The sequence below is a fragment of the Tyto alba genome, unplaced genomic scaffold (assembly GCF_018691265.1).
Source record: "Tyto alba isolate M040663 unplaced genomic scaffold, T.alba_DEE_v4.0 Super-Scaffold_29, whole genome shotgun sequence".
Taxonomy (NCBI): Eukaryota; Metazoa; Chordata; class Aves; order Strigiformes; family Tytonidae; genus Tyto; species Tyto alba.
The window spans coordinates 10,638,486-10,664,149 of NW_024881303.1; the positions used below are offsets into that span (position 1 = coordinate 10,638,486).

General features: G+C 41.6%; 1 protein-coding gene across 5 annotated transcripts in view; it reads left to right on the forward strand.

Annotated features, from left to right (window-relative positions):
* AKT1 (AKT serine/threonine kinase 1) overlaps nucleotides 1-25,664 on the forward strand; it is a 75,960-nt gene that overhangs the window by 22,413 nt on the left and 27,883 nt on the right. For all 5 annotated transcript variants that reach the window (XM_032981658.2, XM_042799040.1, XM_042799039.1 and 2 more), the window contains 2 exons: nucleotides 17,209-17,337; nucleotides 23,923-24,034. In XM_032981658.2, the coding sequence (XP_032837549.1) occupies nucleotides 17,209-17,337; nucleotides 23,923-24,034 (241 nt within the window). The remainder of the gene's footprint in view (nucleotides 1-17,208; nucleotides 17,338-23,922; nucleotides 24,035-25,664) is intronic.

A 25,664-nucleotide genomic window follows, 5' to 3' on the forward strand; every position in this document is an offset into this window, starting at 1 on the left:
AGGTGCTTTGATGGTCATCTTCAGCAACAGCTGGTTGACTGCAGCTCCTTGAGACTCTGACCATGGCAGACGAGGTGTACTTTAGATCCACATTGTGTTGCTGGTAGCTGAAGTTTGCAGCAACAGCCTGTTACAATAGTAGAAGCCTGGGCCATAAGGTCTAGTTTTTCAGCAGCGATTGACCAGATAGTCTGCTGATGGCAGAGGCGACCTGGAAGCTGTGCACAGCTGATCTGGTGCCCTCAGCAAGCACCAACCCGCAAATTTCTTCCTTTGTCCCAATCAGTATAGTGAGCATCCTTCATCAAGGCCTGTTCGTGATGGTTTAAGAGCGATCTGTCATCCTTTGGCCATTATGATGAGCAGCCACCTTTTGGAGTTAAACCTGATAAACCAGGTGATCGATCCATAGGATGATGGATATCTGCTGTTCGCTCTAGGGTGTAACAGTCACTTCAAACACTTGACATTAAATACTGCTTTATGAATGCCCTTCAGTTGTAGAAGCTTATTTCACAACTGGTGCTCTGGATGGCTGCAACTGGGGTCCCAAATGACAGAGAGTAAATTTTGGACCTGATATACCATTTCACTTAGAAAAGAGAGCCTTTGAGGACAGGGTTGAAGTCTAGCTCAGTCAGAAATGGGAAACCTTGAGCAGTCTCCAGCCTCTGGAATTTGTTTTATCTGAGACAAGATTGTTGTGTGAAGTCTGAAGCCAAGGTCTCCATATGAAACTACATCAGATCTTTGTTTAGATCTGTGTCTGAAATGAGATAGCTGTAGTTCCAAAGGGATTTTTTTATTTCTTGTTGTTTTATAACCTAAAACTTCCTGAACAGGGAGGTTCTTGAAGGATGCATATCTAGTACCAGCTTCGTATTAAAACTTTCACTAACTATTTTAAAATTGTACTTATGACCTGCGATGTATTTTTTTTTTTTAATTTATTTTTCTACTTTGAAAACTTGATACATCTTCCTTCCTTTTTCCCACAATACCAGGATAGTGCTGACTATCTTGGAAATTGTTTTTGTTGTTCGGATTTGGACTTCTGAATACAAACAATGCCTGCATGTGATACCCTCTTCCATTTTTGCTTGGCTGGAAATGCTATTAATAAAAGACGTAGGCATTCCCCATTCCTTGTTGCCCAGGGGAGATAGGTAGGTCAGTCAAACTGAAGGCAGAGCATCTAGAAGCTGAAGAGGTGGCTGGTGTTTTAGAGTACCGTCCTGGATCTGAGAATTGAAGCTGGTCCTCCCCTGTTCTGCCACAAACTTCCTCCTATATGATCATCTCAGATAAGGTTATTTTTATCTCTCTGTGCCCCAGTTCCCTATCTGTAAAATGGTGATAACAGCACTTCCCTACTTCACAGGGATGTTGTGAGGACAAATGCAGCTCAGGCTGTGGGGCTTTTGGATATTGTGGTAACTGGGAGCACAGATGGAAGAAGGGAAATGTTCCGCATAAAAGCTTTCTGTTCTTTAAGCCCGATGGTAGGTTACAGCACTGATGTGAGTGTGGCTTCCTCTGCAGTCATGGCTTGACTGGTGCCATGTCTTTTCTCTGAATGTTACCTTGTTCACTACTGTGTGCATACCAGCAAAGCACTTAACATCCTTGCTAAATGCTACTGTTTGCATCCTGGACTGCAGGCTCTGAGAGCCCAAGAGCAGGAGTGAGACTTGCTACTCCTGCGTTTGCCAGCGTGGACTGCTCACAGTGACTAAATGGAATACTTGCTTCTGGCAACAGGCACCCAGTACATTTCCGAGACACACTCAGACCCTGGAAGGAGTTAAAAATACGTATGAATGGATTTTCACTTGCGAAATTCAAACTACTGTAGCAGTTACTCTGAACAAGCCATGGACTGCAGTTTGACCAGAAGAAAGATATTGTCCTTGACATAACTGGTTAAATTTCACAGAAACCACATCCTTTGTGTTGCCACTGACAACATAACATTCCTTAACATTTGATTTCAAGCCATGCTTTATTACCCAGCTGTACATGCAAACATACTTTCTTAGAGAGATTTTCTGTCCAAAGACACCACAGAAGAGTGCAAACCTCTTTCCATTTTAACGTGGGCTTCTGTCCTGGTTCGGAGTGCTTGTTTATATATAGTACAAGCAGGTAAGAGACAGGAAACCTATCTGCTTAACATTTACATGGTCACATGTCCAAAGGAAAGGCTGTGGTGAGTTGAACATTTATTCAATCAAATCTTGCTCATGTAAATTGAAGTATGCTTCGGGGAGCTTTTTGGGCCAGGAGGAAGAATTGTACTTTGTTTATTGCTTGCTCCTTGAAACATGTGGCTCCTGCCATCTTTCTTGTTCACCTGCTTTGATGAATTCTATATTTAGTTGTCTCTGCCCATCCACTTGAAGAGGACAAAAATATCTTTAGTGTAATCCATCCTCTCCGTCTTTTCCTCTCCACCCCTTCCCTCCCCTTTCCTGCTGCTGGGTTTAGGGCATTCAGTTGTTTGGAAAGTGGTGGATTTCTTTGTTTGTTTTGCTTTGCTTCCTTACAAGTAGCGTTGGGGGGGGGCAGGAGAAAACATTTATAACCTGCAATAAAATTGTTGTGAAGAGTGTGCAAACTGTCAGAAACACTTCCTCCTCTCTTATAACATTTGCCGAGGGGTCAGAGTGTGTGCAGAGTGCGTGGACGGAGGTGGAGCAGAGAGATTGGGAAATGACTTGCATGTGGCATACATCTGTCTGACAAAAAGCCAACTGTGCCAGGGGATAAATGGACAAACAAATAGTGTTTCAGTTCTGAACTCAGAGGTTGAACCTAAAGTTTGCGCAGGAGCAGCTCTTCAGATAAGTTTCTGATGGACCTTGACTCCTGTTGTGCAAATAAGTAGTAGCTAGCACGGAGGAGACTGTCCTCTAAATCCCTGCTCAGGAGAAGATCTACGAATAGGCTGTGCCTTCCACAGCTTCTCCTGTGTCCCACGATGGGCATATGTATATATTGTCATGACATCTGACACAAATCAACGCTGGCCAAAACCCCCAGAAGTATATAAGTGCCTAACCCCTTGACTTTAGCGTGAATTAAGCACGAAATTAGTTAAGCACTTTTGTTAATCTAGCTGTGGATGTTGACTGTTTTTATCTGCAAATTGGCTAAAGAATATCCACTGAATTTACCAAAATGTTTGCTGTGTATGTTATCTGACATATTATTGTCTTTCACTATTAAGCTGATAGGGATTTGAGGGAAATTGTATTGTTTTGGTGAAATTGCTTTGAGATACAGCCTGCCAAGTTCTTGTATCTTGAGCTGAGTGTTGGGTATGTTGTTGTTCCTGACAGACACAATGTCTGGAGATGTAGGGGGGAGTGTGTTTTCCCACAAAAAAAATGTTGTTTCTTCTAACTTCGGCGATTTTTAGGTTGTGTTAAAGGTGGTGATAAGGAGCAGAAAGATTGAAGGAAACCCCTTAATTGATGCCTATCAGAATTCAAGTTGTTTTTTGATTAAATTTTCCATTCAGTATCTGCTTTTCAAAAGAAAGTGAGAATTTTTTTTTTTTTTTGCTTATTTTTGCATTCATAGAATTACTGCAGGACAGGAGGAAGAGAGAATTACTTTTGAAGACTGGTCGCAATTTTAAAGATTAAAATTCTCGTTTTTTTCTCCTCTTTTACCTGTGTAGCAATAAAAGCCCGAGCCCCATGGCAGCGTCAGGGTGACAATGCTGCCCCATTCTGACTTGCAGCACCCTGGGTGACACAGGTGTGAAGGACAATTGGAGGACACCACATCATGTAGAGACTTCTGCAACATGAAGCGTGTTGGGCGGTGCAGTGGAACCGCTAACCAAGCCTGGCTTTCACTTAGGAGCTTAAATCCTGGTTTGAATTTGTAACAGGACTCGCTACCGGAGCCTGCCTTGCCACCTCATCCCTGTGGGGTGGCACCCCATTGCCTTGGCCCCCATGCGCCATCCTGCCTTCAAAGCAAAGGGCGCTTTAGTTTTTAGGAATGTTAATTCCTTACTTTGCAAGCACAAATACACACCCTGGGTGTTGGAAAAGGAGCGGGCCCCAAATCGAGAGTGCACTTCTTATGCTTCCAGGCACAGTGTAATCCTGTTAGTAGTCTGGGTTGCAGCGATGGTACCGGGCAGGCCAGGCTGCCTTGCAGGCATCTGCTTCTCTGCCTACTGGGTGAAGTCAGTATCCTCAAAACTGTAACGATGGATTACGCTTGTCACGGTTTACAGAATTTTGTCTTGTGTGTTTAATAAAAGAAAACAAATTCTAATGCTTATTATTTCTGAAGTCCAATACATCTGAACTAAAGCTCAGTGTATGCAAGACAAACTATGCTTTAATTTTACAATTGTCTGATGGGACTTTGCGATTTATTTGTTGTTACTTCCTTAATGATGTTGCAGTCAGAGGCACTGTTTTGCTAAATGTTGTGTAAAAAGTAAATTGTAGCACAGCAGATGTTGGTATTTGGATGGATGTCGGTGCAATGGGGGGACAGCAACAGTCATCTCTGTCAGCTGTCTTCAGGCTCGGCAGGCCTGCTGCGTGGTTACTTTGGTGTGTAAAAACAGCTCGTTTTGCAACTGGGAAGTTTGGCATTACGTTTGGCACCGAGCCATGTAACTGGGTTAACACAAGTGTTTATCCAGCGATTTTCTCAAAATTAGTAACTTGGAGAAAATGTTTATTAAACTTCAGTACAAAGGAAGGGGGAAATACGGCTGGATCTCTTGTTTTTAAAAGGCATTGATGTTTGTGATGCTAAACCTCATTTTTAAAATTCCTTTTATTTCCCCCACCCCTGTTTGTCTTTTGCTGTTTCATCATCAACCTTTTTGCAGCTTACTGTTTATAGTTTCCCTTTTAAAGCTTAAAACAGGGAAGCGTACCTGATGAAATGCAAAGTATATAGAGTGCCATAACTACCCTTCTCTCCATCCTGTGTGCTGTCATGAATCACGTGCAAAGAATTGAGGACTGCAAGGGAAGCTATTTAATTACCCCCTCCCTGTTTGGTAGAAATTCCAATTGCAGCATGGAACAAGAGCCTGGTTTGCAGAGCAGTTGATTTTTGTGTAATAAATTACTGTAAACTTTATGTCTGGGTTAGGTACAAGAATCTGTGCAGGTCACCAAGAATTTTTCATAGAACTTCTGTCAATAGTGGATATATTTCTTTATGGAAATAGCAATTTGGACTGCATTTTTAGTAAGGAGGCACAGAAGAAAACAGTAGTTTTTCAAAGCAGCAGCACTTTCAATCAGATTTTATACCTGAAATTGGGTACCTGTTGATTTAAGGTTTATTGGGAAATTTTATCATGATGGAGACATTTGGTTTGGATTATTTTTTCTAATCCATCTTAATCTTGTACTGCGCCTGTGCTTAAATAGCTAAATGTCTTCATTACTTAAAAAGGCTTCTGTTTCTTTTGGAAAGGGGAGATGATTAAACTAGGAACTGTTGATTCTCTTGTGAGGGGCAGAAAAGTATGTAAAAAAACATACTCTCAAGCCAGTGATGGTGACCCAATAGTGGACTTGTGCTTAGTTAATTTTGTAGTTGAACTGCAATTTTATCACCAAATGTATTATCAGGACAGTAATTTTCCTGTGGGTCCTTTGTTGTGTCTCTTTTTTTTAAAAAAAAGGAGAGGGTGTTACCTGTACTTTCCAATTTCTGTACCCAGGCATGGTGGTGTTTAGAAAACTGTAATTTGCAACAAGGTCTGCCCACTACAAAGATTCATTTAGTGTGCTGTGGATAAATGAAAATTGCAGATTAGCCACTGTGAGTGTGCAGTGATGGCTTTTTGGAAACTTTTTTCTTTTCTGTTAGCTTGATACTAAAAGTGTAATCCTGATGTTAAAGTGGTTTTCTCACAACGTGAAGGGGGAGGGGGAAATAAATGCATGAAAGCATTAATTTGGAAATAACCTAAACTTTATAGCTTCCCCAAACCAGAGGGTGAGCTGAGTTTCATGGCCAGCCTGACTTTTGGAAGATTTCACTGTGAGCATTGGCTCTGCCTGTGAAGGAGCAGGGTCAGTGCAGCGATGTCGTGTGCTCGTGGCCAGCATCTGCATTAGCTCCGTTTAACATACGTGTGTGTGTGTGTGTGTGTGTATATATTTAAAGGATGTAGCTTCGCTATTTAAACTTGCTCAGATCTGCCCATGATTCAAGACCAGGGTTCTGAATGGGGAGCGATGCTGTCCCCATGGGCTGGGCACAGCCTGCCCTTCCAGCTGCTCTCATTGCTGCTGGGATGCGACCAAGACCAGCCCTGGCGATGGCCACGGCACAACCGGTGTGGCCTGGGGTGAGGGTCAGGCTGCCACCTCTCCCTGCCCTGCCTGTGCTCGCAGCAGCTCAGTGCCTTCCCCCTGTGCCCAGAGGAGACCCAGAGACCCAAACGACCGGCGACACCCCAGCTCGGCCCTTTGTCAGCATCCTCCTCTCTGATGCAGCAGACTCCAGGCAGAATTGTGGTAGCCACATCCTGGCTCGTGTCTACTACACCCTTCCCCCTGCACAAGGGGCCTCTGTCCTCCCCCTTTCTCCTCCTGCTCCCCTCCTGCCTTGCTGGCAGCAGCAGCGGGGTTTTCAGGGTGGCCTGGCTTGGTTTGACCCCTGGGGCGGCAGAGGAGCCCCTCGCAGCTGCTGCCTGAGCTGACAGCATCAGATTAGGGACCAGTGGAAGAAAATGCTGTAACCAGAGCGTGTGCTGAGCACTGAACGACAAAGCAGGGTTTGCATGCCGGGTTTTCTATACATGTGCATGTACCTTCCTTTGCAGAAGTCCCTGAGGCACAAGCATGGCCCCAGGTGCCCTTCTTCAGGAACATTACCTCAGGTGACCTGTACGGGTTTTTTTCCTCTCTCTCTTTTTTTTTTTTTTTTTTTTTTTTTTTTTTAAATTAATAGTTTATAAACAAGACAAAGCAAAAAAAACCCTCATATGAGTTTAAAGCTTTATTTATGGCTTCCTGGTGTTTTCAAGTTTAAAGTGTGTGAATGTAACTCTCCTGGACAGCTGCTGTAGTTGTTGCAAGTTCTCCTACAAACCTGAAAGGTAGCTAGGCAGGGTATGAATTTTGGTGTTTGTTTTGCTTCTGTTCTTTAGGGACATGCTAGTAAGAGTGGGAAGATGTACTACAGAGAGTGGACTGTGCTCAGTTATGGGACAGGGTTTTTAGGATTCAGGTAGTAGAGGGGATGTGCGTGGTGAGGAGCAATTGTGTGGTATGCTGTGCTTGGAAAATCAGGTGTGGAGGAAAAGTGCAGCCGATGCAGCAGTCCCTGACCTCTGCAGATCCGATGGGGCAAGTGCCAGGTTCAGTGACCATGGAAATTAGTGTCAGTTTAGGGCTGGCTGGGGGTAGAGAGTGATATTTGGTTTTCCCCTGGTAATAGGAGCAGTTTTAAAAGAGGAGATTGGAATTTTTGCCATGTCTTCCCAAAACAACAGTATAGGGCACTGCATGCTGGAAAACGTAATTCAAGCTCCCACCTTCCTATGCCCGTCTGCTTTTTGCTTCTGTGTGGTATATACCTTTCATTTTTGATGCTTTTAAAAAAAATGAAAAGTGGCTTTAACATACCAAGATGCTGTTAGCACATGAAAATTAATTCATGATAAAAATGTCAAGGTAGGTCGGTCTTTATTTCATTCCTCCTGGTTTAAGAAACAGATTTTCATGGGACTGACTGGAAAGCATCTCTCCTGGAGCTTGGAGCTGTTAGTGAGAGGTATGATGAGCTCACTGTAATAGATGATTTTGGGGCTCAAAAAATAATAGTTACGATATGTATGTGGTTTTAGTAGTACATACATATATTTCAATATTACAGGGCTAAATTGTGGTACCATTGAAATTCAGCAGGAATTTTGCTGTTTGACTATACTGAGACTTGATATTTTTAGTGTATATTGTAAAAATAAATGAGTTTTAATAGTGTTTAAGGTGACAGAGCATGTCTAGCTGAGCCTGTGACCCTGCTGAGGTAGCAGTGTGGATTGTGATCTGCTTTGTGGTGATGACACACCTCACTCCAAGGCACAAAAATCCTTGGCAGAGCTTCTTACACTTGTGTTACTCAGCTAAGCTTAGCACTAGCGCTACAGTGGCTGTTTGCTCTCATGTTACACAGTGGTGAAGTTGCTTTAATAAATTTTCAGTATGCAATTAAGTTACTTTGCAGAATTCCTCTGAACTGAGGCAGGCATTCCTGTTATCTGGAGGAGACTTTCATTGCTGAGTTTGGGGTAGTGACTCAGTAAAAGTTATCTGTGTAATACTAAATTTGGAGGCGTAACCAGGAGGTTGCCATGATAACAAATATTAGAACTTGCTTTCTGGGAAGTGCTTGTAATTTTTCCATTGATAGCCATTAAATGGCTCAAGATAAACGAAACGTTTTGTTAGCATTAGCATGGTCTCTGTGTGCTCCTCCAGGGTTTTGCAGACTTGCTAGTGACGAAATGAAGAAGGGAAATCCAAAGTAGCCCCAGCCATGTAAACAGCACACCCATTTTTTTAATGTTGCTTCTTATTTTTACCATTGAAATATTTGCTTAACTTGGCTTTTATGCATCTTTCTATGAAATATTTACCCAGTGAGTGTTTATATAAACATGTTTAAAATTCAGCATTGATTTTTTTTCTTGGCACTTTAAAGAAATTTCCTGATGCACAGCATGATCACAATTACTGGTAGAGCTTTTATTGTAAGTGGCCTAAAACAGCGCTGTGTATTTGTGTTGAAAATTAATACTCAAACCCAGAAGCTAAAGGATAACAATATGATGTGTTAATTTCTTACCCTCCGTAAACTGCTTATTTATAAAAGTCCATGTTCCGCAGCTTAGTTTTTAAAAATAAAGCTTTTTTCTCAGTTTTGAACCACCTCTGAGGTTGGTCCATATCATCTGTTTTAGAAAAGCTGCTGTTTCCATAAATCTCCCCTAATGTCCCTTAGCCTTTTTTTCACCATTTCTTTACAATTCCCTGAGGTTTTGATTCGCTTTGTGAATGGCACAATGATCTACTAATGGGAGCCTAGAAGAACAAGCCAGGGACTCATGAGTCTTCGCTGCAGACGTTTTCTGTGTGGCTGTGTCCTGCTTTTTCTCTCCTTTCTCTTGGTTTCCTGTGTTCATCCACCCCTCAGGTTACCAGCTCACCTCTCAGATTCACCAATTTTGGGATTTTAATGGGGAGCCTCTGCTGAGCACTCTTCAGGTTTAATGTTCACAAAGAAAATAAGTGCATCGTAAAAATCACTCACACCTGAGTCTTTGGCTCTCCTAGTCTTTTTTTTAATAGGGGGGGTGGAGGAAGGGACCTAAAATCAATTTTTAATCAATTAATGATGCTTTTCCTGAACATCTTCTGCATGTAGGCAGCCCTATGAATACAAGCTGAAACTGTGTTTCCAGACTTACTTTGTTTAATCTCTCCAAGAGCTTTGCTTTGCTTTGTCCCTTCTTACACTATCTATTGGTCTCTGGATTTGCTGAAGAACAAAACTGGATATGTCATATTCAAATAAGGCATGTGTTCAGGTAAGCGCAAGAGTCACGGCTAAGGATGCCTATGCTAAGAGGTAAAATAATTAAATGAGCTTTTAGATGATGTCTAGAAAAGCCCTTCCTTGTTCAAATACACCAGGGTGTGGCATGTTTGGTGTTTCTGGTGTGTTTTTTTTCTTTGTGTTTTTAGTAGAGATCATAAAATCTTTGGAAGATTAAGTCACACCCTTTATATAAATACATGCGGTGTATTTAAGAGCCTGATTTGCAGAAATACTGATTGTTCTAACTTCAGATTGAGCTCGAGGAATAGTTGTAGGTACTTCCCTCCTCTAAAGGAAGATATTTAAAAAGTTGGAGAGGCTTTTTAGTGTAAGTGCCTTGTTAGCTGCTTGTGCTATTTTCCATTACAGTGTCAAGGTAAAAAATACTTGGGGAGAAGTAATTGTTCCAATCATGTGTAATTCAATTCAGTGAATCTCACACCTCTTCTGTCACTTTTATTTATTTATAAAAATGAGAAAGAGTTGGGCACCTGTCAGAAATACGTGATGACACTTTTTGTTACAGGAACGTTTTATTTTGTTAAAATGCTGTAGCTGCTTTGCGAACATGTTACAGAAAAGATTTCTCTAATTGTGTTGGACACCTCATGGTAGTTTTAAGTCCTTTTGCTCCCACCGTGAGGTAGTGGAGATGCAATTCACTCTGAAATTGTTTCCAGTGTAGTTTAAGAAATCGCTTTATACTTTCCTGTAATTTATGTAGCTATCCTTAAAACTGCTGTTTTTAATGAAACTTCATTTACATCTTCTCCCACTGGAGACAGCTGTAGGTTAGGACTAGCCTGACTAAGCTGTGCCAAAGGTAGGAGTAAGGAGTTTTTTACATGCTGATTAATTCTCTTTTGCTCCTTTGGGAATATCTGGTATTGCTTAAATTGATTGCTGTAAGCAATATGGCAACATTTTTGACCTTCTAAACTGAAATTCAGCAAAAAAAAAAAAAAAAAAAAAAAAGATAAACCTCCATGTTTCAGTTTTACATAACCATACAGTTGAAATACATTGATAAAAGCAGAGAGGTGTCATCTTCTGTAGTGGTGATGTTGGCTGGTGATCTCAAACCCTTTAACAGAGATGGAATCGGAGCATGTGGTAGTTGTCCATCCCCTGCATGGAGAAAGTATTGGGTGAGAATCTTTTTTTTCTTTCTCCATAATCTGGCTTCTGATCTCTCCCATGGCCTAGCTCTGTGAATCAGAACACCCATTCCTTGTCTTCGTTAGGTGGTTCCCATCCCCGCTGTTGTGTAACTAAAGACAGGGGCAGCTTTCAATATGCTTATTTTTCTACACAGCGCACCCATAGAGCTTCGTGGGAAGCGCTGAGCCAAGGCTGTTTGTTGCTTTCTGAAGTTCATTTACAGATGTGGGGTGCCAGGGGACCAGGAGTAGCCCTCGTGGGGCTCCCTTTGTGGCTGGAAGGCCAGACCGCTCAGCCATCCCCCTGTGCCCCACCTCCAGCTCCCCTCATCCCTCCCTCCCTCCCTGCCTCCCTCCCCAAATTCCCCCAAGATATGATAATGAAGCAGGTGCCCTGTATTGCAGCTCTCTGTGAGCGTGAGAAACGGCTGCAGGTTTAGAAAAGCCGAAGCCAAGCTGGAGGAGGAGGAGGAGGAGGAGGCATTTCTTCTTAACCTGTTGGCAGTCACGTCGGTCACGGCCACGCGGGCTGCCGCCGCGCCGCACGACCGTCCAGCCGCCCGAGGGAGCATGAAGCAGGGAGGGGATTTGCCGGGCCCCGAATTAGCCCCTTGCGACCGTGGGACCCCGCGTGGGGCCGGTGAAGGGTGCGGGGGAGCTGTGGAGCGTCAGCCTGGCACAGGCGGGCTGCGGGCCGCAGGCTGACCTCCCCACCGGGGAGCAGCCCCGGCAGCAGGCCTGGCCGCCTCATTGAGATTCCGGGCACAGGCGGCTCCTCCGCAGCTGTACGCTGGGGGCGACGGCCGAGGAGGCATCCAGAGAGGGGCCAGGGGAGAAAAAAAATCATCAAAGAACCAGCCCCCTTCGCTGCGCCTCTGAATAGGCAGACAAACCAGAGGTCCTCCTCTCTCCTTGAGCCTGTTGGGAAAGACATTAGCATAACCTCTTTTTTTTTTTTTTTTTTTTTTTTTTCCCTCTCTTTCTTTTTCCCTTCCCCAAGCTACCGAAAATCTGGCACTGTGTTTAAATATCTTGTTTTGACAGTTTGTTGAGGGAAGTGAAGAGTGCTGTACCAGCCTGGTGGGTGTCTGTGCAGCTATTTAAAAAAAAAAAAAAATACATATTTGAACTGAGAGTTTTCATTTGGGTCACCCTAGACTTAATTGTTTGGTGTCAAGTCGTTAAGATCCAGAATTAGCTCTCTGCCTTTGGAAAGGACTTGGTTCCAAGTGCTTTAGAAATGCAAAGGCAAGTTTTCAAGCCCTGCTTTCTTTTTCCAAATCTGTTTTGATTTCAGCTGGTTTTGAAGGGAGCGGACACTTACCCTATTTACTCAAACAGCAGAAGCTAGCTGTAAATCCCTGTCCCGCTCTCCAGCACGCAGGAGATGGCAGCTCCTGAAAGCTTCGCGTTTTTAAGGAAGCTGGCATCTGTTTCGCTGAACCTTATTAGGCTGACAGGATGCAGACCACTTCTCGCGGCCATTGAAGCCTCAGAAATGAGTCATTCTGCCTTTGACCGGTGGCACATTAGCGCTGCGATTGGCATAACTCTGGTGTTCCCTTTGGACGATTCAGGGCTGTACAATCAAGGAATGTTGTACATCTCTGGAGCGGGTGGGAACGTAGAGAAGGTTTGCATAACTCAAAAGCTCTAATGTTTTGAGCGTTAACCTTAATTGTAATTACTGGTGCTACTTCTGATGCTCAGAGCAGGAAGTTTAATGCGTTATTTATCTATAGATTTGTGGTAGCCACTTGAGTGCATTTCAGTATAACTGAGATCTTGTTTTCAGTTGGTGCTCCTGTGCTTGTTCTGGTTACTTTGGGGCATAAGAAAGTTAATAGATGGTCCGGTGCCTTTGTAAATATCAAGGGTATCATTGGATGCTGACTTGGTTAACCTAATGATTTTTTTTCAAACCATTGGTATGTATGAGTTGATTAAAAAAAAATAGAGGCTTCTTAAATATAGTCTGTTCTGAATTAAAGGGTGTGGTGTTGGCTTTGAATGAGCTTGATGCAGCAACAAGCATGCAGCAGTTGGTAAATAAAGATGGATTTTCTTTTGTTCTGCTGGTGCTTGCTGCTCATTATTCTCCGCTTACCCCGTGAGCTTCCCAGGGAGTGGCAGCTGTTTCTGATGTTAGACACTCTATCAGTGGTAGACAGCTCCAGATTCGGTGAGATACTGTTGTGGGGAGGAGAGGAAAATAACCTAACCCTGCATTATTGTAAATCCTCAGTAGAATTAACTTTTCATGAACCAAGAGAGTTTTGTGTTTAACTTTTTCTGAAATATTCAGGCATAAGCATGCTTTGCAGTACATGTTACTGTGAAAAAGCTTTTCTGGCATGAGATGGATTTACATTCTAAGTGTGTGTGTTAAGTATTTTAATGTGCAGTGTGTGGGGGCAGACACAAGGCAATAAAGGGAAATCGGTCTATAACAATCTTAGTGTGTATTTCCAGATATATACAGTTTGGGAATCTTTGCAATTTGGAAATTGCTTGGAGTAAACAGAATGGTACATAAAGATTTTAAATAATAAAGCTAGCAAGCTACAGAGGAGTCTGTTTGGTTCCAGGATTTTATATGTAGGATTTATAACCCATGCTTTTGCTTTCCTCTCTCTGCAGTGTTAGCATTCTGTTACTGAAAACAAAGAAGGCTCTGCCAGGGCATTACACAAGCAATGAATCACAGAGGAAAAAATGTTTTGCTTTGTAAATTGTTCACTTTTCCATGGTGGATCATTATTATTATTTTTTTTTTTTTTAGTGTTGTCTGATAGAATTTGCCACACAGGCGTGCATTTACTGTACTTGGTACAGTTCTTCTAGTGTGACTACATGACAACTAATATTAGTAACTTCAAGTAACTTACCGCTTGTAAGTGTTAAAAACAAAACCACAGCATGAACAAAAAATACAGGGCAAAAATTGAATCAGCTTAGTTCACTCTTCAGGCATGACAGCTTACTAGGCATATCAGAGGAAGGAAAAGGTGTTAATGTTTTTCAGTCAGCTTTGTCCCAGCGGTTCCATATAATTATTTTTTTGTCTGTATTGACGAACTCCTTTTCTGCATAAAGTACTCAGATTTGCTGTCGTGATCAATGTGGGGGTCCTCACAGGTGGTAGGAAGTTTATAGTGTTTTAGCTAATAATAAAAATAGAAACTTCTTTCTTAACAATGCACACTTTGTACATTTTCTTGATGACTGCACTGGTGAATCTGTGTTTCAGAACTTCGATAGAGGAACAATAGTTTGTTCAGGCTTGAATGTAAAATTATACTTACAGATTATCTGATTGGGAAGTCACACACCAGGCAGTGTCTTGCCACTTTGCTGCAAGATGCAGAAGTATAACCTCAGCGTGTTATATAATAAAATTTATACCACAGATGCTGCAGTGTGCCTCATACTGTCCTTGGCAAGAGCAATAATCAATAATATGTATGCTTGCCATATTACAGGATTCATTAAGCTCCAGACATGTGGAAAAATAAGGTTAAAATCCTGTTATTTATTTGCAAATTAAAATGGTGGATCAGGAACCCAGAACCAGCTAATGCAGTGGATAAGGGAAGGTCCAAGCGGAATAGTCCTTGCAAAATGCCTGGCAGTAATGAAATCCTTGGTGTTTCACAGAGAAAGAGTGAGTGTGGAGGAGGATACTATATATGTATGGAATACACCATTTTAAAGACTATATGATTAATCCTGTTAGTTGATGTGTTTCTAACAGAAGCAGATCGGTGGAATAAAGCTGTAAGAAAGTATGAGAGCCAAACATAAGCATCTAATCTAAGAGGAAGAGTCTCTTGTGACAGTATAGTGTAATTTTGTGTAAAATTATGCATACTTTACTGAAAATAACCAGATAATAATTTCAGAATCTGCAAAAAATAAATGCGTCCTCTGTAAATACCGATGGGGAAGATGTGTAGCATGAATTAGGGAGTAAGGGAAATGGAACCTCTCTGTCCTGACCCTCTTCAGATATTTTTCGTTCCATCCAATCTGGATTTAGTACTAAATGCCAGTATGATAAGGGATGTACGATGGTTCCTAGATCTACTGCGTCTGCTTTATGTGAGAGAAGAAAATACCAATGAGTCAGGTATGTAACAGTGCATTCCAAAATCGTGATGGTCCAGGCAGCCACCTCCCTGACCTGCTTACCTGGCAAACCTCTAGTCAAGAGCTGGATTGAGCATGCCATATATCTTCTTGTCCCAGTAGTCACATCTGTGGTGTAATAGTAATGAGATTGGAGTAATCTCACTGATCTGGGCTGAGTTGGACTGATAATTTAAATGTGAAAGGCTTCATAATCTCCTCCTGATCCCAGAAAGTTTTCAGCTTTTAATCAAGGTCAGAATTAAAAAGATGGTGACAACAAAACCTTCTACATTTACTGCCTTGCTTACAAATGTTAAGACATGACAGCTATAGGCACATTCTTTTGAAATTCCTAAAGTGACAATGTCATTTTTGTAAACCCCTTATAGGTTAGTATAACACTTACAGCTGTAACGGACATCTCTAAAAGAAAGACTGAGGAGGTTTGTGCTCATTCCTTTTCCTCTCGTCTTTCTTACCCCGTGCCCTGTTTCATCAGTGCAAATGGATTTTCCGTGGACATGGCCCCTGTTGGAAGGGTAGTTCTGTATGACTCTTTCTGCCAGTTCAGTAACTCTTAGTTTTTTGCTTTAGATTAGAAAATTAAAAGCCTAATGAGGGCTAAACAGGCAAAAGCAGCAGCTAGAGGGGTGCACACCCATGGCTGTACGGTGTGGGCATGGGGGTTGCTTGTGCTTCTGTGTTCAGGAGAGAAAAGTATGAGCCTGAATGGAGAAGAAATGACACAGCTGGTGCCCAAAGCAGGTTGAAACTGCACCGCAGAAGGAGAGGAGGTCTGTGGAGAGAGGAAGGAGGCAAAGCAGCTGCAGGGGAGTTCCTGGGGCAGGGTGTACATCGCTGGGAGGAGAAATTACTGGTGGAGGAGAGCTGAACAGCAGGAAAAGAGGGTGTGAGCAGAGCCTGGGAGAATGGGAGAGCAGCAGAAGGTTGCCAGAGCCAATAAATCTGGGGAGCCTTTTCCTCTTATTGCTCTCGGTGGTTGTTTGAGGAGCTCACCAGCAGATGAAACTGTGGGCACTGGGTACCAGCAGCACCGCAGGGTGCACAGGCGTGCTCCTGCTGCGGCAGACTGGAGAGAAGCTGGATTCCTAGTCTGCTGCCCTGTCCTCTCCCTGATGTTGAACAAACATTGGAAAAACTGTACTGGAGGGCAGACTGGCTTTGTAGTGACCACTGGTTTTTCATTTTTTTTTTTCTTAAATCGGTTGTTGGGGTAAGCAGAGTTGGAAAAGTGTGGCTGGTACCCTGATTTGAATAGTACCTTGAGTAAGGCTTTTGTGATTCAGCAGAAAATAAACATTACTGCAGGGCCTTGTAAGACCTAGAAGGCCAGCTTGACACCATGTAAAGCTGTTTGAGGTTCTGGAGAGACTGAGAAAATAACATGGACAATGAGCAAAGGGGGAATCTGGGGCACCAGTGACAGAGTCACCCAGAAGAGCCACAGGTGGAACCCCTGTCTTCCTTCCCTGAAGCCCAACTGAGTAAATCCAGTAAATAACTGAGGTTTTGATCAGCTCTTTTCTTTTTATTCTACTGCTGGACATTTTGAACATGGCTGTAACATAGTCATGCCACTGTCACCTATGCAGGTTACTCAGATGAGCAGTAGCATGGTGTGGGCAAGGGATGTTTTAGTTGAGAAAGGAAGATGGAATATCTTTCAGAGTAGATTTTTTTTTTCTTTGTAGTGGCTGTACATCATCCAGTGTTTTCCCCTTCATATTGTGATATATCATCTTGTGTTTCATGCTTGAGATGTTGAGAGGAGTGAGTGATGTTATGTAACTTAAGCAGAGAATTATCTTCTTACGTTCTAAAAGTGACTGTTGGTTTGATAAAGCAGTTGACTAATTAGTAAATTACCCATTGTTGTTTAAAATACTTGCGCTGCAAAATGTAAATGAAAAAAATTTCTCCACTTGTCAGTATGAAAAATGACAATAGCAAAAATAATACATAGGACATCTGGTCTGATTTTTTTAAAATTTAAAATGCATTTAAGGCAGATGTTGCAGAATTTGAATGGAAATCGGAGTAGATGGAAGAACAAAACATAGCTGTTTACCTTCTATGAAGTCCCATTTTTATGGCTAACATCGCTAGCCGTATCTGACTCAGTGCCTGTATTTTTCCACTGTTTGTATCAGAATGAACTGAATGTTCTTAAAACTGCTGCTATGTCAGGATGACATATAGTTTTAATATTTAAAAAAAATAAATTATTGGCGAGTCAGTATTTCAGAGTGTTTTCTGATGTTCTCTCCTTTTGCCCATCCTTTCTTTCCAGGAGAATACATAAAAACATGGAGGCCACGGTATTTTCTTTTAAAGAACGATGGCACGTTCATTGGCTACAAGGAACGACCTCAAGATGTCGACCAGCGGGAATCACCTTTAAATAACTTCTCAGTAGCTCGTAAGTGTTTTTACCTGCTCCCTCATCCAGTTTGGGGGTTGATGTCGTCTTGTAGACATAGCGCCGGTAAGCTGCATCAGTAACATTCAGATCTGCCCAGAGCAATGTATCTAAACACTAAATGTGTTTAATTGAGACGATAAAACCCCACTGTGTTTCTCGGGCATGACTGTGATGTGCAGGTTTGATGCTCTGCTTTTTTTTTTTTTTCAGTTTTCTACTAACTTACTGTTCGTGGTTATAGAATAAAATGGGTTTATTTATTAATATTTTGCATGTCGTCAGCTTTCTTTAAAGTGAAGGTTAACCCAGGCACGTGTCTTGATACTTGGCAGGTAGGCACAGCCAAAGCGTTTCAGCCTCTGTTCTGCCACCAGATCTGGATTCAGGTGGCATTGACATAGGTCGAAGTTATTTGATAGCATACGAGAGTGCAGAGTGAGCACTGGTTTTAATGAAACACACTCAGTTTTTCTTAGTTTTGAACACAAAACCTTATTTCTTCTACTAGAGCCAACAGAATGGTTTGGAAATAATAACCTCACCTCTGCACTGTGTCCTATGCAAACATTTCCGACTTTGCTCAGGTGCTTGCAGCACAGGATGTGATAGAAGACTCTGAAGATAATTTCCTTTTCTTGCTCATGTTTTTAACCTTTCGCTATATACTTCCAGCTTTTATTTTCTCCTGTTCTTAATCTTTCCTGTCTCATGATCTGCTTGTGTCTTGTTCCATCACTTAAAAATAGATCATTGTGGCACCTGTTATTAACAACGATCTGTTCCATGTTCCCGGTGACTAGTGGAAGCGAAGGTCTGCAAAGAGAAGGGTAGGGGCTTTCCCTCTTCATTACAGGGTAGCTTGAAATATATGGGGTTCATCTTTGTAGTTGACCTTTAAGTGGACAGATTTATTTTGGAACACCCTAGGCCCAGAAGAGGGCTGGGCAGCATCAGGAATTAATGCAAATGTTCTTTTTTTTCTGCTGGTAGCAACATAAACCTTTTCTGACTGATGATGGGAATAAATAATGGACGTGCTGTTGCCTGGTGCTTCTGTGCAGGGTGTCAAAAGTGCTTCAGAGTTTTTTGTCCCATTTTAGAGAAAGAATTGTCATAGTGTTTTGGTTTTGGTAACAACACAGTACTTTCCCCTTTAGACTGGTATCTCCTTATGGATCAAGAAGGTAAAGGAAAGCAACAGAAAGCCATTAATTCATAAATTAATTCAGTGCTTGGTCTGTAGCCAGAGGCTATTAACAAATGCACTTTTTGCAGGGCACTTCCATCCTGTTGTTGCTAACTGCATTACTTACAATAATTATTTACTGCAGCACAGTGCTGAGGAGTAAAAAAAAAATGTGTCTCTTGCCTTCTCTTTGTCTAAGTTGTCTTCAAAATGGGTTAACTTAAGTCAGTTTTTTGCAACAGGAATGTGGTGCTTTTTTTGGCAGATTGAGCCCGTCAGTCCTGGCATTTATAGATAAACAAGTTTGTTACTATGGTATCGGAGCGTTGTCGAAAAAGACGCGACCCGTGCCTATGGAGTAAGGTGCAGTCCCTGTAAGAGAGATTGCGGGGAGGGTGGTGGGTGGCAGGATGTTCCTAGCAGTGGCTCCTGCCCGGGGAACCAGCGGCAGATCGGGAAGGCCTTGATGATTAGCAGGGGGTCTCCTTGCTAGAAGTCATTATTGTGGTTTTGGGCTCACAGAAGTAGCTGTTGCCCTACCTGGATTTAATTTCTCATGTAGGCGCTGGCATGCAGTCCTGCCAGCACCTGATGGGCAGTTCCCTTCTGGGTACCCTCCACACTTGCATCATTTGGCTCTGTTTTGCACCACAAGTTTCCCATTTGAACCTGCTTGCCTTGTACTTTCATTTGGGTTAACTTGTTGAGTTGGTGTGAGCGAACTCAAGCTGCCTTTGGAGGAAGGCTCAGGCCAGAATGGAGCCTCGTGCTGCAGAGGCAGCCTGTAGAAGCCTCCTGACAGTGAAAGATGGGGGGAATTTAGCTTAAACATTTTGTAAAAATTCATACTTTTTTTTTTTTTCTTTTTTCCACGAGACCATGATAGCCCTGACTTTTTTGTTAATTAGTGAACCAGATTTTTTTTTTTTTTTTTTTGTTAATGAGATGACAGGCTGTCTCTGTCAGTCTGTTCTTTGGAAGTGGTCCCGTGTTTCTGATTAAAATCTTTACCCTCTTCTGCTGTAAAATAATGTCATTTTTGTAATCTTTACAAGTAAAACGGTCTTTTTCATGACTAGGGGACTCTTGTAGTGTAAAATTCATATTAAGTGATTTTGTCAACCCATGAGAGGTAGGAAATACTCAATTTAAGAGAAAACAGTGAAAGAAGATAACATCTAGTGATGATCTGCCTTTTCCCTTAACAGGTATGAATAAAGTATTAGGAATAAATAGAGTGTGCTTCCCATGTGCTTGAAAGTCTCTTCTTTCTCCTACACCAGTCTTTTCCTTTTAGTTGGTGATGGTTTTGATCATACATCTTTGAAAACTTGTTTCTAGAGCCCCCCCATAGTTAAAGAGAGGCTCACATTTTTTAAGTACCATTTCCATTTACAATAGCCATATATCTATGTTTGTAATATAATGATATGTTTAAGGAGTTTATTTTCCCTGGAAGTTACCTATTGATGATTTATTTTTAAAAAACAAAAGCCGAAGCAAAACTTCTGGAAGATGGTGCCTGAGCACTTAACTGTGATCTTTGAGTCATATTTGTGTTCATGTTCTGTACTTCACCACTAGTAAGATAGGAGGAATAAAAAAGCCTGTACCTAAACAGTTCTGCTCCAGAGGCCCTGCAGATAAGTAACCAACAGAGCCTGTGTTGTAAATCTGTGAGATAAGTAGCCGTCATACCGATTGTAATCTCGGATTATCATGTATGTCTGCCTATTAGGTTATAAGCCTTTAAAACCATATAGTTGAGAAGAGCAGTATATAGTGAAAAACTGCATGGAGAGGGAGGCTGTTCCTGTTAGAAAGAAGGGATTATTTCTCCAGCTGTCAAAAAGGAGGGTGGACTGTGGTGGTTTTGTTATACAGCTGAAAATGTAATTGCTCAACAATTGAGTGTTCCTTTTGGGACAGGACTGCGTGCCTGCAGTCAAACATTTATTGGAGGGCACAGGATGACCAGATTAGTGGACAGAGTTTTTTGTCTGCTGTTGCTAGGGGCCACCTTAGTCCAGGTCTGTAACTTGGGGCTCCTAGCTCCTCACTTTTGCCATGCTGAGCTGTTTGGGGGTGAATCTATCTGGTGGTGCTAGCAGAAAAGGAGCACTTCAACATAATAATCCTGTTTGCCTTTCCAAAGTTTTATTTACTCATCATTCTTCTTGCCTGATTTACCTTTTCTTTCATTCCTCCCCCCCCGCCCCCCCCCCCCATCCTCTTCCTTAAAGAAACCAAAGCAGGAAGAAGGGTTCTTCCTTGACATTATTGTTTTAAGTGTGATGTCATTATATAGGGAGCAGGGTTTGACACTTCCATCCAGAGTAATCTGCCTTTTAACTTAAGTGCTGGGGAAGCAAATATTGTGACATTTTAGAAAGTCACTGGGATAATACTAAGTGTCTTTCAAATACAAAATAGTAATTTACATTTGAATGCCTTGGTGTCTATTCCTGTTAGGAACAATTTCTCTGTCCTACTTACTTTAAAAGACCAAACCCAGGAAAGAATCAAGAGGTTCTTTACAGCAATTTAAATCATTTTTAACAGGCTGCTGTTTATAGTACTTACTTTGTTGCAAATGGGGAATACTTATGTTGGCCAGTTTGACAAGAAAAACTGTCTTCAAAGTGGGTAAGGGACCCTTGGCCTGGATTTGAGACGTGAATTTTGTTATACCAGAACCCCTAGACATACCACAAATCAGACTTAGTAATATACAGTATCTGTATCTGTGCTCTGTCGTAGTGGTGCATGTTGTGGCACCTGATTATAGAAGTCAAGTTTGGTGCTTCTCTAGCTTGCCAACTGCAGTAGAGAGCACAGAGTTGTTTTTAAAAGTAAGAAAAACCCTACAGCTTCATCGTTTCATTGATAAAATCCATGCGATTGTATACAGGGAGGATTAAGTGGTAGCTTCAAACTTTCTGAAACCTATATGGTATAGCACTTTGGTAAAGCAATTTAAAAATAAAGCCTTCTGTATTTCTTGATATGTGCTGTTATGATTGAGCAGGGTAATTAGACAGCATATTGTTCACTAAACAAAACACTTCTGTGTGACATACTTGAATTATAGTGGTTATTAACTGACAAATCTCTATTATTCATCTTGCTGTATGCCTTAAAGATTGCTGGATCAGCAAGCTTAACAAATATCAATGGACAGTGCTGATTTAGGGGAGAAGTGGTGATGTTTAATTGGTCCCCTTCTATGACAGAAATTGCCTTGTATGGGTTATTATGCTGAAATTAAATGGTTAAAGTTTCAAGTTCATGGCTAGTTTAAATATCTGTGTTGCTACTTCAGAATACTTAATCTGAGGCACTAGACGTGAATCTAAAGTCTGTTTTAAAAAAGTCAGCAAAGCCTCTCAGTTTATTTCTTCATAACAGTAAGTACAGGAGAACAGCTCTGGTTTAGCATAAGGTTAGAAATAGCCTGATTTTCTTGTTCGAGTCTTCAGCCAAATTCAGTATCTGCTAGGAGGCTGCATTCTGCAGGCTCCTACAGGACAACCCCAGCCTTAATCTAATCACGTTAAGCAGACAAAAACGAGAGACAGAGCCAAGCAACAGCAAAACAACCAGGAGAGCAGCTAAGCTAAGGGGGGCAGGCCGGGAGCAGGAACGAGATCTTTTGAGCTGAACTGGGCTTACTGGGCTGCGCCAGCTCGCGCGGCTGCGTTTGGCTTTCATTCTGTGAAAGAGGATGGAGGTAGCTGGAAGGCCAAGTGCGGCACTCTGCAAGCACGGCCGTGTCACTGTGTGGAAGTTCTTTAATCTCAGTGAATGGAGGAGTGCCATTTATCACACTAAAACCTTTTCGTGACTCATTAATAAACTTTCTCTTATCTAATTGCAGCGCTTTAGTAGGATGCAGTATAACTTCAGTGTGCTGCTAAAGAAAAATTAGATTTTCTTGTAATGAAAAATGCAAAGTTACTCATTGAAAAGCTTATAATACCAGTGGCAAATGAAGCATGAAATATATTGCCAAAAATACGGCACCCAAAACCACTGGTGGTAAATATTTTATCTTGGTGCTAATTAAGAGCCTGAATTTAAAACTAAGCATTCTAAATTTTCACAGTAATAAAATTAACCTAACAATACCAGTATAGCTTTAGTACTGTGCACTGTTATTCTGGCCAGATTCTGTCCTCGACTTGTACATTGCTGGTGGTGGAAGATGTTCATAGCCCTAGCAGTAGGCAGAAATTTCTTCTTGTCTTCATAGTGCCTTTTTATTTACTTGGAAGTTGATTTAGGACCTGAAGGCCAATTAATAGCAAGCTTATGGTTTAATTAACTGAAAGAGGAAGTTCAATGTGAGGGGAAAAAAACAAAAAACAAAAAACAAAAAAACCCTGACAATTATCTCTTCCCCCCCTACCCCCACTTGGTTTCTTAATTTGACTTTTCTTTAACAGGAGCTGTTTAATTAGCATTAGATTTTCTATTAATATAAATCTGAAAAATGTGGTGTTTTGGCTTCTGTTGTTATTTCACTGATTTTCTTTTGTTTTTCAGATCCTCTCTTTTAGCACAGCTAGCGTACCTTTAATCAGGTGCATTTTTAGGCTGAAATTTGAGGGGTAAACACTCACAACATCCTCTGAAGCTTAAAATAGTAGGTGTGATCAAAAAAAAAAATTAATGCTCAGCTCTTGAGAGAGCATTTTTATGAAGCAAGCAGTGGTTTTGTGTTTGGCTGTACTTCTGTGGCCTTTTAAGGTTATGCTTAAATACCAGCAGTGGTGAAATCTATTAGCTGAGTGTCCGTACGGCGTCCGACCCTGCGGCGGCTGTCCCGAAGGTGTTTCAGAGGGGTCTTTTCTGGGGGTGCCTCTGCAGTTTGATGTTCCCTCTAGTGTTTGAGGACTGGAAATGCTGTCTAATCTTCACCAGGACGCCGCAAAATGACCAGACGTGCTCTCTAGCAACTCCTTGAAAGCCAAGGACAGGGTTTTATGTCGGGAAAGTCAAAGGGAGGGAATGTGGGGGCTTGGCTTTAGTTTCAGTGGATGTAATTGCTGCATTATCAGCTGACTTTGTCCGTGTGCTCTGCCCTGGATGACCTTTGGAGTGTAGGACCTGAGTCGGAGCAGTTTCTGTGTCATCACATTTCTACTTACCTCTGTGGGCAGACCAGATGTGGAGCCTTTCTAAGCAGAATTTGATTTCGGTGCTGCTTAGATGGCTATCTCCCAGGCTATTTATTGGTTTCATCAACACAGTAAATTGTCTCAAGTCTCCTAAAGAAGTACTTACAGAGATTTCTGTGGCTGATTAATCGCAACAGTTTGCTAGATAAGAATAAAGACAAATGATTATTTAAACCTGCTTATGTACCATGACTCTTTCTTCCTTGATTGTGGTAGAGTGCCAGCTGATGAAGACAGAACGACCTAAACCAAACACATTTATCATTAGATGCCTCCAGTGGACCACAGTAATTGAAAGAACATTTCATGTGGAGACTCCAGAGGAGCGGTATGTTTCATTCATATTTAATACATAAACTACTTGCAAAAGCAGATGCAAGTGTTCAGCATTAATAGTGAGTCCTTTCCTGAAGCTCTTATTTATCAGATGATGTACGTCTAGACTGAAAAGCGACAAAGAATTTTTGAGCACCTCTGTTTCAGTGCAGGTTCCAGTATAAAAGGTACCTTAAAGGGGGTTTCAGAGAGTGAATTTTGAGTGGTATTTTGTAAATGAAGTGTTGCTAGGTTGGGTATCCAAATCGGCCAGGTGTGGGTGTGTACCAGCACACAGGTAGTTATTTCTGGAAACTTAAGGTTCATTTCTGACTGGAAATGTTGCAGTATGTGAAATGAAGGGTTTCTGACCTCGGAGTTTCTGGAAGGATGAGCACAAGTAAAACAGAGATTCAGGCAAAATTGAGGTGTATCAAAATACTGACCTTTTAAAGTCTATTTAGACACCTTGTTTTTAAAGGAAAAAAGTTAGCTGTATCATTTGCTGATTGCTAATGTTTTATGCAAATTAGATAATAAGTGATAGTTATCTGCTGCAGGTGCAGATTTTTTTTTTTTCAGCTGTTAGGAAACAAAGCTAAGAGCATGCATCCTGTGCTCTCATCATTGGAGAATTGATCTCTTACCTCCTGAGAGAACAGTTTTCCAGCACAGCTATTCTACAACTACAGAGTATTTAAATATTTACTTGCTCTTCCGTAGCTGAACTTAAACTATTTGAGTACCCTTGCCCTGGGGGAAGGGGTATTTTAAAACAGTTGTCCTCCCTAGATACTATGCTGGCACATGTTTATTTTTCAGATCAGCAAATTCTACATATTATTGTTGTGCTTTTTTTCTTCCATAGCTTTTTGCATGCACTGATTTAAAGAAAGTCCCTGTTTATTGCTTTTGATTCTATTACAATGATCAGAAGAAGGTGATATCAAATTAAAACCAAAGGAAAAGAAACTGGTCCTTGTTTCTTTTTAGTAGCTTTGTGGTCAGTGACCCTAAAGAGAGTGAATAACAGTTTCCACTTGGGGGAAGATTGTATTTCGGTCTTGTTTTGTTTCCTCCTAGCCAATTAAGTCAGCTTTGTGACACTTCAGGGCTCAGTGTTAGTCACCTCTGTTGTGTATGCTGGAGACATAAAAGCTGAGGGTGAAATTCTGGTCTCCCAGAAATCAAAGATACTCACTTCAGGAAGGCTGAGAGCTCATCCAGTTCAGTAACAGATCTTAAAAGAGATGTGAAGGTAGATATGCCTTTAGCTTTCTCTGTGCCTTTAAAACCAACATTTGTTTTTTGAGAGAGATGGAGAGATAAAAATACAGAAGAACAAGTTCTTTTTGTAATTGCTCTGAATATGAAAAATTAATAATAAATAAAGGAATGTGTTTGTGATGGTGATTGAAGTAGTCTGTGCTGGGTGTATAGAGAGAATGTTCACAATTTTTAGCATTACTTTGCCTGCCCCAGACAGGGCTGGACAATGTGCATTCAGACAAAATCCAAAATAAAAAATGCATAGGGCGGGAAAGACCTTGTATGTAATTGCTGCAGTTTTTGTTAGAATCTTATGTTGCATACGTTTTCCCATGGACTTGCTTCCCCTGGTGAATGATCTGCCTCATCCATCC